This window comes from Scyliorhinus torazame, chromosome 13 (genome assembly GCF_047496885.1).
Source record: "Scyliorhinus torazame isolate Kashiwa2021f chromosome 13, sScyTor2.1, whole genome shotgun sequence".
NCBI classification, from domain to species: domain Eukaryota; kingdom Metazoa; phylum Chordata; class Chondrichthyes; order Carcharhiniformes; family Scyliorhinidae; genus Scyliorhinus; species Scyliorhinus torazame.
Window position 1 is genome coordinate 19,023,435 of NC_092719.1, and position 18,166 is coordinate 19,041,600.

At 50.7% G+C, this 18,166-nt stretch overlaps 1 protein-coding gene across 2 annotated transcripts in view; it reads left to right on the forward strand.

Annotated features, from left to right (window-relative positions):
* The window catches only part of lrguk (leucine-rich repeats and guanylate kinase domain containing), a 192,487-nt gene that overhangs the window by 111,688 nt on the left and 62,633 nt on the right, over positions 1–18,166 (forward strand). For both annotated transcript variants that reach the window (XM_072471117.1, XM_072471118.1), the window contains one exon: positions 10,920–11,016. In XM_072471117.1, the coding sequence (XP_072327218.1) occupies positions 10,920–11,016 (97 nt within the window). The remainder of the gene's footprint in view (positions 1–10,919; positions 11,017–18,166) is intronic.

Below are 18,166 nucleotides of genomic sequence, written 5' to 3' on the forward strand. Positions count from 1 at the left end.
ATCTCAGCCTTAAATATACTCAAGTCTGAATTTTATTTCCCGGTGGCAGTTGTACTGGATGTAAACATCTCCAAATTAAATCAGATAATATTAAAGTCACCTACCAGAGTCTGCTGTTGTGTGTCAAGAATCCTTTGTATTATGGTATATTGACTAGCCACTGAAACAAGAAAATAAAGGAAATTCACCCTGAAAATATGATTGCATGAAACTTAAAGGCTCTTTGTGGCCAGGAGTAGTTACAGGGCCAGCCCCTTCGAAGGCATGTTTCCTTAAAGAATTGAATATATCACACAAGATTCAGCATCTTTCTAATTGTTCCACCACTGCCAGATCTGATATTTTGCAGCTCAGGGTCAAGAGGGTCTGCTTTATCTGATTTTCCGGCTGCCTACATTGTTAGATTAAGGTCTTAAATATGATTGTTAGTGACAAAATGCTGTTTTAACAGAAGCATTCACAATTTTATTTTGAATAGGTTACAACTTCTGTTAAAGTGGCAGGAATTGTATAGAAGCATGTTAAACATGTGTCCATGAATTTAACCAACAGTAATTGTTCGGCATAGAAGTCAAAATGGAATAAATTGCTCGCATATTTAATATTCTGCCTTCAGATATCTTAACAGCTATACTTTAGGAGAGCTAAACTTTTTGCAAGAGCATACTTAACATAAATTTATGAAGCTTTATTTTATGCTAGTCGCCTCTGGCCATTTGGTAATAAACATTTTTTATGATTTATTCCATGCCACCATAGGAGGGATGTGATATATGTAATAATAAGAAAACTAAGCCCGAATGGGAATGTTCTAACTGCCACTGGCATATTTAGCAAATATTGTTGCAGAAGTCAATGTTGTTCAATACAAAAAACAATAGATTGGCCATTCATCTAAAGTTCAAACCACTGTTGTTGATCCTGTGCTAGTCTTGCCACTTAATTAATATTTATTACAGAAAAAAGGGACTTGCCAAAGCTTTTCGCACTGCACTCATCAGGACGCTTTGCAAGAAGGCCAGTATAAGTGGAAAGCATCAATTAATACTGTTTGAGAAGCGAATGCTTATTGGTTGGATTGGATTGGTTTGGATTGGATTTGTTTATTGTCATGTGTACCGAGGTAGTGAAAAGTATTTTTCTGCGAGCAGCTCAACAGATCATTAAGTACATGGGAAGAAAAGAAAATACATAATAGGGCAACACAAGGTATACAATGTAACTACGTAAGCACCGGCATCGGATGACGCATACAGGGTGTAGTGTTAATTAGGTCAGTCCATAAGAGGGCCATTTAGGAGTCTGGTAACAGTGGGGAAGAAGCTGTTTTTGAGTCTGTTCGTGGCAAGTTGACTCTGGTAGAAGTGATGCCATGCAGAATGCACCAATTGATGGTGACTGACAGATAATAGCCTTTACCAATCAGGGTCCATTTGCCAACCAATCAGTATCCTTTTGTCATACAGTATAAATCGCTGCCCCCCCCCCCCCACCCACCCCCACCCCCCCCAACCCCACCCCTTATACTGGTATTCTAGCAAAGTATCCTGCTGAATGCAAGACTGAAAGGTTCAACATATCTCTTTTTTCAGCAATACTCAATGTTTTGTACTATCAAATACCGAATAATTGTTTCACAGATTTGGGCTAAATTACAGCCACTGGCAAAGTTCCAGATGTGAAATAGTAGCTTTTCCTCTTTTAATAAATTCTTGACTAGAATTTAAAACCTGAGAAAACAATTGAGCAAGTAAAGGGTTAACAATAGTCCAAGTAGTCTAGCTTTTGCCTTCAGGCCTGAACAATATCGACCAAGGCAATCTGCTATTATCTTTCATTGCTTGAATATACCATTGTATTTAAAGAAGATGAAAAAGAGTGAAAGCAGTTACACATGAGCTTTTTACTATTTAATCTTGAAAAATTAATCGAAACCTTAATAATCAAAATAAATTTGCCCAAAAAAGCCCTTCTCCCTATTCAATTAGAGTGTGGCCGAGAAACAGATTTGAAACATTCCAATTCTCTGTAAGCATTACAGAGCCATCAGGTGTGCAGAATTGTCAAAGGTGCTGAGCGCCGGGGCAGCACGGTGGCGCAGTGGTTAGCACTGCAGTCTCACGGCGCCGAGGTCCCAGTTCGATCCTGGCTCTGGGTCACTGTCCGTGTGGAGTTTGCACATTCTCCCCAAGTTTGCGTGGGTTTCGCCCTCACAAGCCAAAGTTGTGCAGAGTAGGTGGATTGGCCATGCTAAACTGCCCCTAATTGGAAAAAAATAATTGGGTACTTCAAATTTTTTTATTTTTTTTTAAAAGGTGCTGAGCGGGATTCTCTGAACGACGGCGAAATCGAGATCGGCGATTGGGCAGAGAATCGGTTTTGACATCAAAATCATAACGGCGTCGGGTTCACACCAAATCGCAATTCTCCCATGCTTCAACAGCAGTGTCAATGTACTCTACTTCACACATACAGTAAACTCCATTCGCATATCATTAGCGGGCCTGCTCCGGGGGCCTCCGCAATTCCTGACCTCCACTGGGGGGAATTTCCAACGGCGAGGTTCACTTCTGCTTTTAAAAATCAGGAAACAGGCGCCGTGGCTGATGAAGGACAGAGAGGACATGCAGAGGTGAAACCGTGGGTGAGCTGCTGGTCTTGGTATTGGCTGTGGCTGGGGGACGGTGATGGGGGGCTGGGGCTGGGGTGAACCCCCACGAGACTGGGACGGTGTTCATGCATGGACCGCCATTGCCACGGCCTGCAAGGCAGCCATCTTGCTGCGCATCCCACTGACCACCCATCTTGGTCCCTAGTTCTGCAGAGTGCCACCGGCCGTATGGGTGTCCCAACCCCCCACCTTCCACATCACCAACTCACCACCCCCAACACCACCAACCCACAATCCTCAACTGGCCGTCACCTGCAGTCAGGGCACCAAGCTGCCCTCCCAAGGGTAATGCTCACAGTAGCCACTGCAAGTGGGTGCCGCGAAGTGTACTGCTGACATGGGTAGCACAGCCTCCGGTACAATTGGCAGCAGGGACTGGTGCCAGGGCCAGAGGCCCCCACAATGTCGTGCACTGACAGGGCCAGGGGTGCAGAGAGTGGAGTGCCAAGGGGAATGGCTGGGTGTAAGTGTGGGAATGGGGGTGTAGGGGGACATACGGGGGGCAGTGTCTGTAGTGCAGACGGGGGCCACCGTGTAGCCCAGTTACGGTCCATGCTAACATGTCTGACTTTCATCCCCTGCAGACAATGGACTTCGGAATTCAACCAGGTATGGTGGCCTTCATCCTAGTCGCTGCAGCCCTGGGGATGCACTGAGTCTGTATGAGCTGGAGTTGCTCGAGGGGTACCCAGCAGCAGCAGAGCTTGCCCCAGAGGAACAGGAGGCAGCCGGGTATGGGAGAGGACACCCGCTCACGGTGGCCGTCAAGGTGATGGTTGCCCTGACCTTTTACGCCAAGGGGTCCTTCCAGGTGCTGAGTGGGTACATGTCTGGAATCTCACAGACCTCGGTGCACACGTGCCGCCATGGAGGCCCTATATGCCCGGTCAGCGCAATATATCAAATTCAACATGGACCGAGCCAGGGCAGCGGGGTTCGCAATCATTGCCAAGGTGCCCCATGGTGATCGACAGGATGCATGTCGCCCTTCGAGCACCGGCCCATGACGGGCCAGTCTTCACAAATTGAAAAGGATTCCACTCGATGAACGTGCAGCTGGTGCGTGAGCATGAGATGCACATCGTGCACGTCTGCGCCCGATACCCGGGTACTTTGCAAAATGTCTTCATCCTGGCACATTCAACGGTACCTGACCTCTTTGAGGGGCACCCCGACTGGATAGTTGGCACCTGGCCGACACGGGTTATCCGCTGTGGTGATGGCTGGTGATGCCTATTCGGAGGCTGCAGACCGATGCAGAGATCCGCAACAACGACGCACATGCTGCGACCAGGTGCATGATCGAGGAGTGCTTCGGTATCTTGAAGATGTAGTTCAGGTGCCTGGATCACCCTGGAGGGGCCCTCCAGTATAGTGCTAGGAGGGTCTCTCACATTGTGGTGGCCTGCTGCATCCTCCTCAACATTGCGCATCAGAGGGATGATGTCCTGGAGGAGGGGGATGAAGCCAGGCCTCATCCAACGAGGAGTGGGGGAGGAGGGCAAGGATGGGCAGAACATGGGGCACGGACAGGCACAGGAGGCCGCACAATATGTGCGGAACGCTCTAATCGCCTCCAGGTTCACCGACTAGCGAGCCTGGCCAGCAGCATGGACATCCCTCTCCCCCTGCCACCACCAGCCGGCCAGCCCTTCCCATGAACACCCTCTCTGCGCCCCACACCCCACACCCTTGCAAGACCCTCTGTGATTTCTACCTGCCTCACTACAGGGTGCAGGCCTTCGTTGGCAGTAACAGCAAGTCTGGTCCATGGGGAGGAGGATGATGATGACCTGTTTAGGAATGAGCTCTGGCGCACAGCACCATTTGACAACGCCTGACTCCTGCCCATGGAGCACTTTCCACCATCCACCTGGGTGATCCCTACATGCGAGCTGGTCATTCCATCACACTGCCCCATCGACCCCATGGGGTGGGGGGGGAGACGCAGAGTGATGGGACACCAGAACGGTGAGCGCTGGCTGAACTGGGGTCCTGGCCCAAGCAAAACGCCAATATGCTCCCCCCCCCCCCCCGCTCTCCCTCAGCGTCCCTCTGCGGCCAGCCCAGATCAGCCCACCTCTCACACCCTTCTGACAGAGCACTGAGGCACGTTGTAACGTCATGAACATGGGTATATTGTGAACATATACATATATATATATATATATATATGTTTGTGCCCTGGCCCCTATGTGCTGCACCCATGACAACTTAACTGATGACTACCTTTCTGGCCTTACTGGCTCTAATGCTACACCTAGGTGGTTTCAATGGTACATCAAGAATGGAGGCAGCCTGCAGCAATTCCCGCTTTGTGATCTGGGTCCTCTTTGGCGGCCATCTTCTCGGGCTACCGGGCCTGGATAGGCCCGGCTGCTGCTCGGGTGTCCCAGGTGGCATGGTGCTGCCTGATCTGCCCACTGCCCACCAGATGCACCAGGAACAGGAAGGGGGGAGTCTGAGGCGCTGTGCTGTTCTGGCACCTTTCCTGTGGGAGTCATCGACACTGACCCCATCACCTGCACCTCCCGCGGGCTACTCCATGGAATGGGGTGCTACCAGAGCTAACCACTGAGGCTCCCCAGCCACCTGGGACAACCAAGCACTGTGACTGGGCCATGCTCTGGAGCGTTGCTGCAATGTCCAGTTGGCCCTGGCACATGGCTGCCTGTGAGAGGACAGCCCTGTCCTGGGCCTCGGCCACTGTCAAGGTGCCCAGGCGGCACTGCCAAGCCAGCAGGAACACTGCCAGGGTTGCAATGCAAGGGTACCTAGATGCCAGGACCCAAGGGGGCCATGCCCATGAAAGGAGGGTGGAGGTGTGCATGGAGGATGCGAGGGTGAAGCCTTGGTATCCTGGAAGCGGGGGCCTGTAAGGGGGCATGGGGGGCCTGAAGAGGGGGGCCCTAGGGACCTCATAGCGGGATGTCCTCATTTGGGGATAGTTGTGGGGTAATGCCCATGGGTGGGGGGTTGTGGGGGATCCACAAGCTCACTTAGAGATCGGGGCATCCTTTCAAAATAACAGCCTGATCTCAGAGTTCAGCTCCCCAGTGATGAAATTATTCGAAGTGAGGGTTAAACCGGTGAGAAACTCCCCAGGTCCCCAAAAAGTGACTAAGGCCGGAATTCTCCGGTTGTTGCAATTCAATTTTCCCGCCAGCACCGCAGCCCGCCAGTGAGTTTCGCGGCGGTGTGGAGTGGTTACAATGGGAAATCCCATTGACAATTGGTGGGAAGTGGAATCCTGCTGCCAGCAAAGGGCATGCGGCCGAGAAACAGATGACTGGCGGACGGAGAATCTCACCCTTAAGTGTCGTTAGATCGCGCGGGGAACACGCCGGCAGAACTGGCAGGTAACTCCCAACAAAACCCCGCCACAAATGACACAGGACTTTACCATTAGATTGTGTCCCTTATTCTCATTTGTTACTGTGGACATTGCTTTCAGTCATTCTTCATCCTAAAACATGTCGCTTTACTATTATTAACAGTGGTTAGTACTTTTAAATGAATTTTGTTCCACTATACCAGACAGGTTAAGGTGAGCTTTGTCTTTCCAGTTACACTTCAATAAACTGAATGATTGAATAATTGTGGTGGAATTTATTCAAAGCAATCCATTATTCTCTTTATTTTACATGACTGTAAATTGAGATGTTATCGAGAACTCGTAAATGTAGCTCTTTTACATAAATCTGGTTAATTGCAAACTTTTTCCTTCACTCTGGCTTGTATGTCACAGGATTTAACTTCAGATTCTGCATGAGATATTTAATTTATTTGATTCCATTAATGTGTTTTTGTAAAGCCTATTCCGCTGAACGCCTCCAGGTAGAAGAAGTAAATACATTAGCTAAGATTTCTACAATAACAGGTGAAATTTTCACATATGTCAAAGTGCCATATTTGGTGAGAAAATTGGTGCGATTCCCCCCGGCCCCAGTGGTGCAATCCAGATCGCAATCCCCACGTGAAAAAAAACGCATCTGAGGCACAAAAGCCGGGTTGGAGAATCCCCGGGGGGAAGCGCGAATCCCGCCCCGCCGCCGGCTTCTCTATTCTCCGGCGCCGTTTTTCGGACACCAGTGGGATTCCCGTCGCTCCAGTCGGGGGCCGTTGACAGGGCCCCCCCGGTGATTCTCCGGGCCGAGTGGCCGATGGGTTTTGGCCAGTCCTGTCGGCGTGGATTACTCACCTCACACACGACGGGACCAGGAAGGTAAGTGTGCGGGGGCCTTCCGGGGTAGGGGGGGGGGGGGTGGGGGGCGCGGGGGGATCCGACTGTGGCGGGGGAAAGCTCCCCACGGTGGCCTGGCCCGCGATCGAGGCCTATTGATCTGCAGGCGGGCTGGTTCCGTGGTGGCCTACTTTACTCCACGCCGGGCCCCTGTAGGTATCCACCATATTGCCCAGGGGCTGGCGCGGAGAAGGGAACCCCTGCGCATGCGCGGAAATACGCCGGCCATTCCGCACATGCGCGAACCCGCGCAGGCCGTTCGGCGCCGGCTGGAGCTGCGGTAACCACTCCGGCACCAACCTAGCCCCCTAGAAAGGGGAGAATTCCTCACTTTCGGGGGCTGTTGATGCCGGAGTGGTTGGCGCCAGTTTTCATGCCGGGATGGGGACATAGCCCCATTATTGGAGAACCCCGCCCAAAATGTCTGATTTGCCAGCCCCGGGGGCCATCTGAGCACTTCAATCAAGGGGGTGCTGCATTTAAATAGCTCCACAGTAGTTGCTCAGAGTCAAGCCAGGAGGATGGCGGCCAAGAAGCCAGCTCCACAATTCACCGAGGGGAGCCTCACAAGAATGTTGGATGCCGTGGAGGAGAGAAAGACAACTATCTCCCCTCAGACAGACTGGAAACCATCCAGCAGCTCCACTTGAGAGACAATGACAGCACTGGGACGGAGTGCATTGTCAGAAGAAGATGAATGATCTACTCCAATCAGCAAGGGTAAGTGCTCCCTCTCTCCTCTTGGCACTCTGTCACCCCCAGAATATCACCTGGAATCCGTAAGCTTCCATCTCACTGGTTTCCAGCACTCGATCTCCTTGAGCACCATGGCTGAAGGGGTTCAACACCATGGTTCAGACAATGATGGGCCTCCAAGACTGGCAGCGCCAGACGACACAGGCTTCCGGAGCTCACTCCAGCTCTCCCCCATCCCATGGAGTAACTCAGAGGCCCAAGAGCATCCGGAGGGAGGAGTAACCATTGGAGCACCTCCACTCAGGAGAGCATTGGAGTGACCAGCCCTTCTGAATCCCCTCTTCCTGATCCTGGTACTGGCGCACCTCAGACGGAGCAGGCAGAACAGGGTGATGCTGGAACACCAGTACTACCCAAGAGCAGGCCAGGGCCCAACAGGCCCCGACACTTCAGAGGACACCTGCCAAGGGTATCTCAGGCAACAGGACCTGGAAGACAGAAGGTCACCTACACTGATGATTTGCGTCCTGGGAATACACCTGGATGTACTGGGAAGGTTTGCAAGTCTCAGGAATTGTAGGGGCACAAGTGCGCATAGATAGCTGGGGGTCTTTATCAAATGTCACAAGTGCACATGTTGTCACATTAAAAACTCTTGTTCTTCACAACCTTTTACCGTCATTAACCCTCCTCGTGACATAGTGCTCCACCCAATCTGGACACAGCGTCTGGCACAAGCTTGGAGGTCCGATGGGCCTGTTCCTGTGCTGTATTGTTCTTTGTACAGCTCTTCTCTCAGGCCCTCAAAGTCAGGCAAATGGTTGGGCCCACTCAAAGTGAAAATAGCAAAATTCTTGAATGGACTTGGGCATTAATCAGTGAGCCCTAGATTCTCACCCCCTAATCCCCCTCTAGTGCTATGGAACAAGGGGATCTAGGGCCTAAACTCACTCGCACATGAGCCAGTGAGTCTGTGTTCTGGCAACAGACCAGGCAACATAAGCAATAGCTGAGGACCATCACAGAGCTTCCTTCACTGTGCGTCATCACCCTCTTGCATTTTCTGATCAGTCGGCACAAGAATTCCCCAGGCCAAGCACCCTGATGAATAAGATTTACTGCGACCCACAAAGCGATGCGGGCAGCCCTGGTCCTTCTGCTCATGCGAACACTTGCTGCCACCTATCCCCTGGTTCCTCTCTAGCCTCTCCCTTCCCTCCCTCCTGGTCTTCCTCATGAGCAGGGGTAACTGGACGGTTCTGTCCAGCTCGAGGGCTAATGGATCGTCAATGGTAGGCGCTCCCTACCCCCATGAGGCACTTTTACATAAATCTCGTTAATTGCAAACTTTCCTTCACTCTGGCTTGTACATCACAGGGTTTAACTTCTGACACTGCATGAGAATTGGCACCATATTGCCTTCTCTTTCGGGGTCTCATTCACCCCTTATGTGCACCTCTTCATCCTTTTCTGTCTTCCCCCTCTCCTTTTAATTGGATCGTAATTTCACATGGTCTTATCAACCATGTAAATGCTCTGGATTTTCTCAGGTACTTAGTTCTAAGCTGAGTTGTATGTATCAGTTTCTAGAAGCCAGTTGGACTCGTGTCTCCTAATAATACAATGTCGCAATCTTTGATCCTGGAATTATCAAACACCTGAATTAAAGCATTAATGAATTATCCTGAAAGCATGAGGGTTGTCAGCTTTTTTACCGAATGCTTTGCCAGTGTGGTTGGTCTTGGAAATTTTATAAAATAAAAGAAATTTTATAAAATAAAAAATAAAATAAAGTGTCACAGAGGCTGTTCAACACTGCACTTAAAAGGCTTGACTGTATTTATAACTATACTTTTTTTATAAAAAGTCTTTGAAAGTAAGGATTTCCAAATTATTTTGAATTTGCAAGACCATCTTTTGAAATATTGTTTGGTGCCTGTAGTTTTAGAATTGTGTGGCTACTGTGTACATCTGAAACAAATAGCTTTGTTCTCTTTATGTCAGTTTAACCAATTTGTACGAGGACATCAGTTTTCCTTTGGTTTCAGCACCTTTTATGGCCAGAAAGCACAGTAAAGTTTCTTAAAATATAGGTGCTGAGAAAAGACAAAGGAAACGAGTGGTTCAGTGGGTTCAAGAATCAAAACTAGTCCACATTAATACAATGAAAGTCTTCTCTCTTTATTCAAAAATGTATAATAATAATAATCTTTATTGTCACAGATAGGCTTACATTAACACTGCAATGAAGTTACTGTGAAAATCCCATAGTCACCACACTACAGCGCCTGTTTGGGTACACTGAGAGAGAATTCAGAATGTCCAATTCACCTAACAAGCACGTCTTTCAGGCTTGTGGGAGGAAACCGGAGCACCTGGAGGAAACCCATGCCGACAAGACTCCACACAGACAGTGACCCAAGCCGGGAATTGAATCCAGGACCCTGGAGCTGTGAAGCAACAGTGCATGGAACAACAGCCCAACACTGCCCATAATACAATACTAATTGACAGCAAGATAGCATGCAGATGATTTGTGCAGAAAGTAAAATGTTGCAATTGAAGTTATGGCATGTTGTGGGACTAATTCTTCTGCCACTACATGTGGCAATATTGTAAATGTGTTCTTCTCTGTTTAGTGCTTGTTTATTTTTTCATTTCCGGGAAGACAGAAGTCAAAGTAAATCTGATTTCACCAAATACATGCTAACCAAAGTTATCACTTTTTAAAATTATGCACATACTCACCCTAATTACAATTTTTAGGCAAAGCTTTTAAAAACCAAAGTGTTTATTAGACCTTAATTTCAACACTATTTTCGATGAAGCACTCTAATAATGAAAAATCGTTTTCATTATGCTTTAGAATTATTACTGCTGTGCCCATAGAATCGTAACTATATTATTTTGAAATGCATTTACAATGTGACTACACATAACAACCAGGGCATTTTGTCTCTCTGCATTGAGCTGAAACTGCCTGATAGCAAGGAGCATTGGCTGCAAAAAAACCAACAAATATCATCATCCTTTTTCCAAACATTTGCTGAGTATGAAACTCACCAAAATATAAATTAAGTTGATAGTTCTACAGGAGAAAACAATCGAAGCTCAGGCTGCTTTTTTCTGTCAGTATTTGTCAAGATATCTGGATTTTTAAACAAGCTATTTTCTTTTATTTTTACATCTGTTACATAGATCCATCTGGTATCAAGTACCTTCAGAGCTGCTTCTCTGATGAGGCAGATCCGGAACAGGATCCTGTATTAGCAAAATGATTTATGGAAGCCTATATTTTAACTTTTCTAGTATCTGTCACACAAGCCGAAGTCCATATTTTGGAGAAGAGGATGGATGTGATTATCATTTTGTAACTGAGCAAACATTTCAAGAAATGATTCAACTGGTAAGAACTCTCTTGACATTGGAGACCCATGTAAGGAATTGGACATAATGAATTCATAATGTTTTTTTCTTTAACACCTTGGGAATTCCAGAATTTTTAATAAAGTGGAATTGGTTGTGGGTTTCAGTTCAAATGTGCCAAATACGCTTTATTGCATTTCCTTAAACAATGAGGACATCTGTTTGAATGCCTTGAGTTTATCTCTCATCATTCACTTTTCACTTCCTGTCAGCCTTACACAGCACCAAGACTACTTGGTCAAAGATGCCACTATTTGACTCCAACTCTGGTGCCTTATCCTTTTTTGTCCTTTTCAAAACCTCTCTTTGATTTGATACACCACCTCCATCCTTCTGGAGTCTTTCCATTCAATGTCTACCTCCATGGTACTACTTTTTCATGATTTCACTCATATATGTCTCAGTTTGCCAGCACATTTGCAGTGGTTTCGTTGCCTATGCTGATACAGTCTTTGCTATCACGCCACAATGCTCCACCCTCCTAGCTTTTCTATTCCTCCTAGCTTTTCTATAACTCAATAACAATGCAGCAATGTTGATTGTTACGATCCTAGTTGATGTTATAGTTGGACAGGAAGATCCCAGAATGGCTCATAAGACCATAACTTTTATTATTTTTATAAAATATGGAAGAACAGAATCACTGGACTGCTAATTAGTTTTAACAACAAGATTTTTAAAAATTAAACATGAAAAAATTGGACGATGATATAATATGCGTGTCATAATATACACCAGTATATCATGGTGCAGACACACACTAATGGACACACAGTGGGACCAATCAACATACACAACACCGCAGACAATCACCAGTGAGAGCACATGCACTATAAAGACAGGAGACATCAGAGTTCCCGCGGATTCGAGTAGCAGCTAGCTAGGAGCTCACAGCCTGCAACACAGACATTCCCCATGTGCTGAGTGCATTAACAGGTTAGGACCATGCAAAGGTCTTTAGATAAAGCTGGTATCGTATTTACCCACAGTTCAAGTATGTTTAAATAGTTAACTTTTTAATAAAATAGTGTTGCATTACTTCAAGTGTTGGTGACCTGTATGTGACCCAGAACACCCAACACATCATGATACCAGGAGTGGTTGCATACTAGCACTTCTTAGACGGACCTGCAAGTGATCTGCCTTCCGCCAGCATTCCGTCATTCTGCAACATGGATAACATCAGCCCACCGCCGCCGCTCCGCATCGCCGGCAACCTTGGGGCCAACTGGAAGATTTTCAAACCTCCAGCTCTACCTCGAAGCCACTGTGGTGGTATGTATTAGGGGTATTACGGTACCCTGTGATGCCGAGAGGCTATTGGTGGACAGACACTGGATCCTGATTGGATTTCCCGTCTACTGGCTCCACCCAGTAAGGTGGATGGCTCCACCCAATAAGAACCCGGGTTCTCCCAGCAGCCGCATTCTGTAACCAAGCTGCTGGGGAACAAGTCTGCGTAATAAAGCCATCGATTGACTTCATCTCATCTCGGCTCGTGAGTGATTGATTGTGCTACAATTTATTATGCACAGTTTAAAAGACTATGGAGCTCCAGATCGCCCCGGAGTGTCTGCAAATTAGCCCCCATGCGGCAAACTCAGAGGCCACTTTTAAACACTGGCTAGCGTGTTTTGAGGGATACCTCCGAACAGCCACTGGCAGACCTACAGAAGACCAGAAAATGCAGGTCCTGCATTCCAGGGTGAGTCCGGAAATCTACACGCTCATCAAAGATGCGGAGGATTTCCCGACGGCGCTCACCATGCTGAGAGGGATCTACAATCGGCCCGTCAATCAGGTCTACGCACGCCACCAACTCGCGATGAGACGGCAAATCCCCGGGGAATCACTGGACGAGTTCTACAGCGCGCTGATAATACTGGGAAGGAACTGCAACTGCCCACCGGTTACGGCTAACGAACATACGGAACTCCTAATCCGGGATGCTTTCGTAGCAGGTATGACCTCATCCCAAATTCGCCAGCGACTGCTGGAAAGAGACTCAGTGGGGCTCACGGAGGCACGGGCCCTTGCTGCCTCGCTCGATGTGGCATCGCAGGACGCCCGCGCTTATGCCCCCGACCGCACAGCATCCCCTTGGGCTCCATGGACCCCCGCCGCGACTGACTCCCCGGCACCCCCCATCCCCCCGCAAGCCTGCGCGCCAGAGCACCAGACCACCTGGGGGGGCATGCTGCTACTTTTGCGGGCAATTGAAACACCCCCGGCAGCGCTGCCTGGCCCGCTCTGCCATCTGTAAAAGTTGCGGCAAGAAGGGGCACTATTCAGCGGTGTGCCAGTCCCGGGGGGTCGCCGCAATCTCCAAGGGCGAACTGGGACCACAGACTCAACCCCCCCAACGATCCATGTGCGGCCAAAGGGGGCTGCCATTTTGGGTCCCGGACTTCATGCGGGGGGGATGGGCGCCGCCATTTTGTCGCCCCCGACCGCGTGCGATCGATGGACGCCGCCATCTTGGCTGACAGCCAAGGACCCCAGCATGGACGGCTCCACGGGGCCTGAAGAAAACGCCCCGATGCAGCAACCGCGACTGGCTTGGTGACCCTGGACCAGTCGTGGCCCCGGACGCTCCAAACGGCAACGACGACGGTGCTGGTTAACGGGTACGAAGCGCCATGCCTGATCGACTCTGGGAGCACGGAAAGTTTTATCCATCCGGATACGGTAAGACGCTGTTTTCTTTCGATCCACCCGATTACCCAAAAGATTTTCTGGCAGCGGGATCCCATTCCGTAGAAATCAAAGGGTTCTGCATCACGAACCTCACGGTGCAGGGGAGGGAGTTTAAGAATTACCGACATTATGTCCTCCCCCACCTCTGCGCTCCCACACTCCTGGGGTTAGATTTTCAGTGTAACCTCCAGAGTTTAACGTTCCAATTCGGCGGCCCTATACCCCCACTTACTATCTGCGGCCTCGCAACCCTCAAGGTTGAACCGCCTTCCCTGTTTGCGAACCTCACCCCGGATTGCAAACCCGTCGCCACTAGGAGCAGACGGTACAGCGCCCAGGACCAAACATTTATCCGGTCAAATGTCCAGCGGCTGCTGAGGGAAGGCATAATCCAGGCCAGCAATAGTCCCTGGAGAGCTCAAGTGGTAGTTGTAAAGACCGGGGAGAAGCAGAGGATGGTCATAGACTATAGTCAAACCATCAATAGGTACACGCAGCTGGATGCGTACCCTCTCCCGCGCATATCCAACATGGTCAATCGGATTGCACAGTACAAGGTCTTTTCCACCATGGACCTTAAGTCCGCATATCACCAGCTCCCCATCCGCCCGAGCGACCGCAAGTACACTGCCTTCGAAGCAGATGGGCGGCTCTACCACTTTTTAAGGGTTCCATTCGGCGTCACTAACAGAGTCTCGGTCTTCCAACGGGTGATGGACCGAATGGTTGACCAGCACGGTTTACGGGCCACGTTCCCATACCTCGCCAACGTCACCATCTGCGGCCATGACCAGCAGGACCACGACGCCAACCTCCGCAAATTCCTCCAGACCGCTAACGCCCTGAACCTTACCTACAACAGGGAAAAATGCGTGTTTAGCACCGACCTTCTAGCCATCCTCGGCTACGTAGTGCGTAATGGAGTCATAGGACCCAACCCTGAACGCATGCACCCCCTTATGGAGTTCCCCCCCCCTCACTGTTCCAAAGCCCTGAAACGCTGCCTGGGCTTTTTCTCTTATTCCGCCCAGTGGGTCCCCAACTACACGGACAAGGCCCGCCCGCTAATTCAGTCCACGATCTTCCCCCTGTTGACAGAGGCCCGTGAGGCCTTCAGCCGCATCAAAGCGGATATCGCAAAGGCCATGATGCATGCGATCGACGAGTCCCTCCCCTTCCAAGTTGAGAGCGACACATCCAACGGAGCTCTGGCGGCCACCCTAAACCAAGCGGGCAGACCCGTGGCCTTTTTCGTCCGTACCCTCCACGCTTCAGAAATCCGCCACTCCTCAGTGGAAAAGGAAGCCCAGGCCATAGTAGAAGCTGTGCGGCATTGAAGGCATTACCTGGCCGGTAGGATATTCACTCTCCTCACTGACCAACGGTCGGTAGCCTTCATGTTCGATAATGCGCAGCGGGGTATGATCAAGAACGACAAGATCTTGAGGTGGAGGATCGACATATAACTATGAGATTTTGTATCATCCCGGAAAGCTGAACGAGCCGTCCGATGCCCTATTCCACGGCACATGTGCCAATGCACAAGTGGAACGTCACTCCCGGCCTGGCTGGCAGTCCCGGGACCCATCTTGCTCCAAAAGCATGTGCAGGCGCACAAATCGGACCCGTTGGTCGAGAGGGTTCATCTCCTCCATGCGAACCCTCAATACGCCTACGTGACATACCTCGACGGCCGACAGGACACGGTCTCCCTGCGGGACCTGGCTCCCGCCGGAGCTCCCAACAACCCCCCCCAACACCAATCACCCACTCCCTCCCGCCGGCGCACCCCACAGCCGCTCCCTTCTCGGGTGGATCGGTCCTTCTCCCATGCCCGCCCACGAGTAGTGAAACAGGAACAAACATCGCGACGCTCCCAGAGACGACAGTGCCCGAGCCAGGGCCTGCACCACCACCAGGGCTGAGATGATCGGCAAGGATGACCAGGGCATCCATTCGACTCATTGAATCTGCGTGACAAAGCAAGAGCTGTAAATAATTCCATGGCCCAGTAAAAGCGGCATTGTAAATAGTTAACAGTTGATATCGATGCATAGCTACTGTATTAAAGGAATCCCAGTACCGACCTTGTAAACCCCTACCACCATACGACCCACCACCCCGCCGGGTTCTTTTTTAACAAGGGGTGAATGTGGTGGTATGTATTAGGGGTATTACGGTACCCTGTGATGCCGAGAGGCTATTGATGGACAGACACTGGGTCCTGATTGGATCTGCCGCCTACTGGCTCCACCCAGCAAGGCGGAGTATAAGAACCCGGGTTCTCCCAGCAGCTGCATGCTGTAACCGAGCTGCTGGGGAACAAGTCTGCGTAATAAAGCCATCGATTGACTTCATCTCATCTCGCCTCGTGAGTGATTGATTGTGCTACAATTTATTATGCACAGTTTAAAAGACTATGGAGCTCCAGATCGCCCCGGAGTGTCTGCAAATTAGCCCCCATGCGGCAAACTCAGAGGCCACTTTTAAACACTGGCTAGCGTGTTTTGAGGGATACCTCCGAACAGCCACTGGCAGACCTACAGAAGACCAGAAAATGCAGGTCCTGCATTCCAGGGTGAGTCCAGAAATCTACACGCTCATCAAAGATGCGGAGGATTTCCCGACGGCGCTCACCATGCTGAGAGGGATCTACAATCGGCCCGTCAATCAGGTCTACGCACGCCACCAACTCGCGATGAGACGGCAAATCCCCGGGGAATCACTGGACGAGTTCTACAGCGCGCTGATAATACTGGGAAGGAACTGCAACTGCCCACCGGTTACGGCTAACGAACATACGGAACTCCTAATCCGGGATGCTTTCGTAGCAGGTATGACCTCATCCCAAATTCGCCAGCGACTGCTGGAAAGAGACTCAGTGGGGCTCACGGAGGCACGGGCCCTTGCTGCCTCGCTCGATGTGGCATCGCAGGACGCCCGCGCTTATGCCCCCGACCGCACAGCATCCCCTTGGGCTCCATGGACCCCCGCCGCGACTGACTCCCCGGCACCCCCCATCCCCCCGCAAGCCTGCGCGCCAGAGCACCAGACCACCTGGGGGGGCATGCTGCTACTTTTGCGGGCAATTGAAACACCCCCGGCAGCGCTGCCTGGCCCGCTCTGCCATCTGTAAAAGTTGCGGCAAGAAGGGGCACTATTCAGCGGTGTGCCAGTCCCGGGGGGTCGCCGCAATCTCCAAGGGCGAACTGGGACCACAGACTCAACCCCCCCAACGATCCATGTGCGGCCAAAGGGGGCTGCCATTTTGGGTCCCGGACTTCATGCGGGGGGGATGGGCGCCGCCATTTTGTCGCCCCCGACCGCGTGCGATCGATGGACGCCGCCATCTTGGCTGACAGCCAAGGACCCCAGCATGGACGGCTCCACGGGGCCTGAAGAAAACGCCCCGATGCAGCAACCGCGACTGGCTTTGGTGACCCTGGACCAGTCGTGGCCCCGGACGCTCCAAACGGCAACGACGACGGTGCTGGTTAACGGGTACGAAGCGCCATGCCTGATCGACTCTGGGAGCACGGAAAGTTTTATCCATCCGGATACGGTAAGACGCTGTTTTCTTTCGATCCACCCGATTACCCAAAAGATTTTCTGGCAGCGGGATCCCATTCCGTAGAAATCAAAGGGTTCTGCATCACGAACCTCACGGTGCAGGGGAGGGAGTTTAAGAATTACCGACATTATGTCCTCCCCCACCTCTGCGCTCCCACACTCCTGGGGTTAGATTTTCAGTGTAACCTCCAGAGTTTAACGTTCCAATTCGGCGGCCCTATACCCCCACTTACTATCTGCGGCCTCGCAACCCTCAAGGTTGAACCGCCTTCCCTGTTTGCGAACCTCACCCCGGATTGCAAACCCGTCGCCACTAGGAGCAGACGGTACAGCGCCCAGGACCAAACATTTATCCGGTCAAATGTCCAGCGGCTGCTGAGGGAAGGCATAATCCAGGCCAGCAATAGTCCCTGGAGAGCTCAAGTGGTAGTTGTAAAGACCGGGGAGAAGCAGAGGATGGTCATAGACTATAGTCAAACCATCAATAGGTACACGCAGCTGGATGCGTACCCTCTCCCGCGCATATCCAACATGGTCAATCGGATTGCACCGTACAAGGTCTTTTCCACCATGGACCTTAAGTCCGCATATCACCAGCTCCCCATCCGCCCGAGCGACCGCAAGTACACTGCCTTCGAAGCAGATGGGCGGCTCTACCACTTTTTAAGGGTTCCATTCGGCGTCACTAACAGAGTCTCGGTCTTCCAACGGGTGATGGACCGAATAGTTGACCAGCACGGTTTACGGGCCACGTTCCCATACCTCGCCAACGTCACCATCTGCGGCCATGACCAGCAGGACCACGACGCCAACCTCCGCAAATTCCTCCAGACCGCTAACGCCCTGAACCTTACCTACAACAG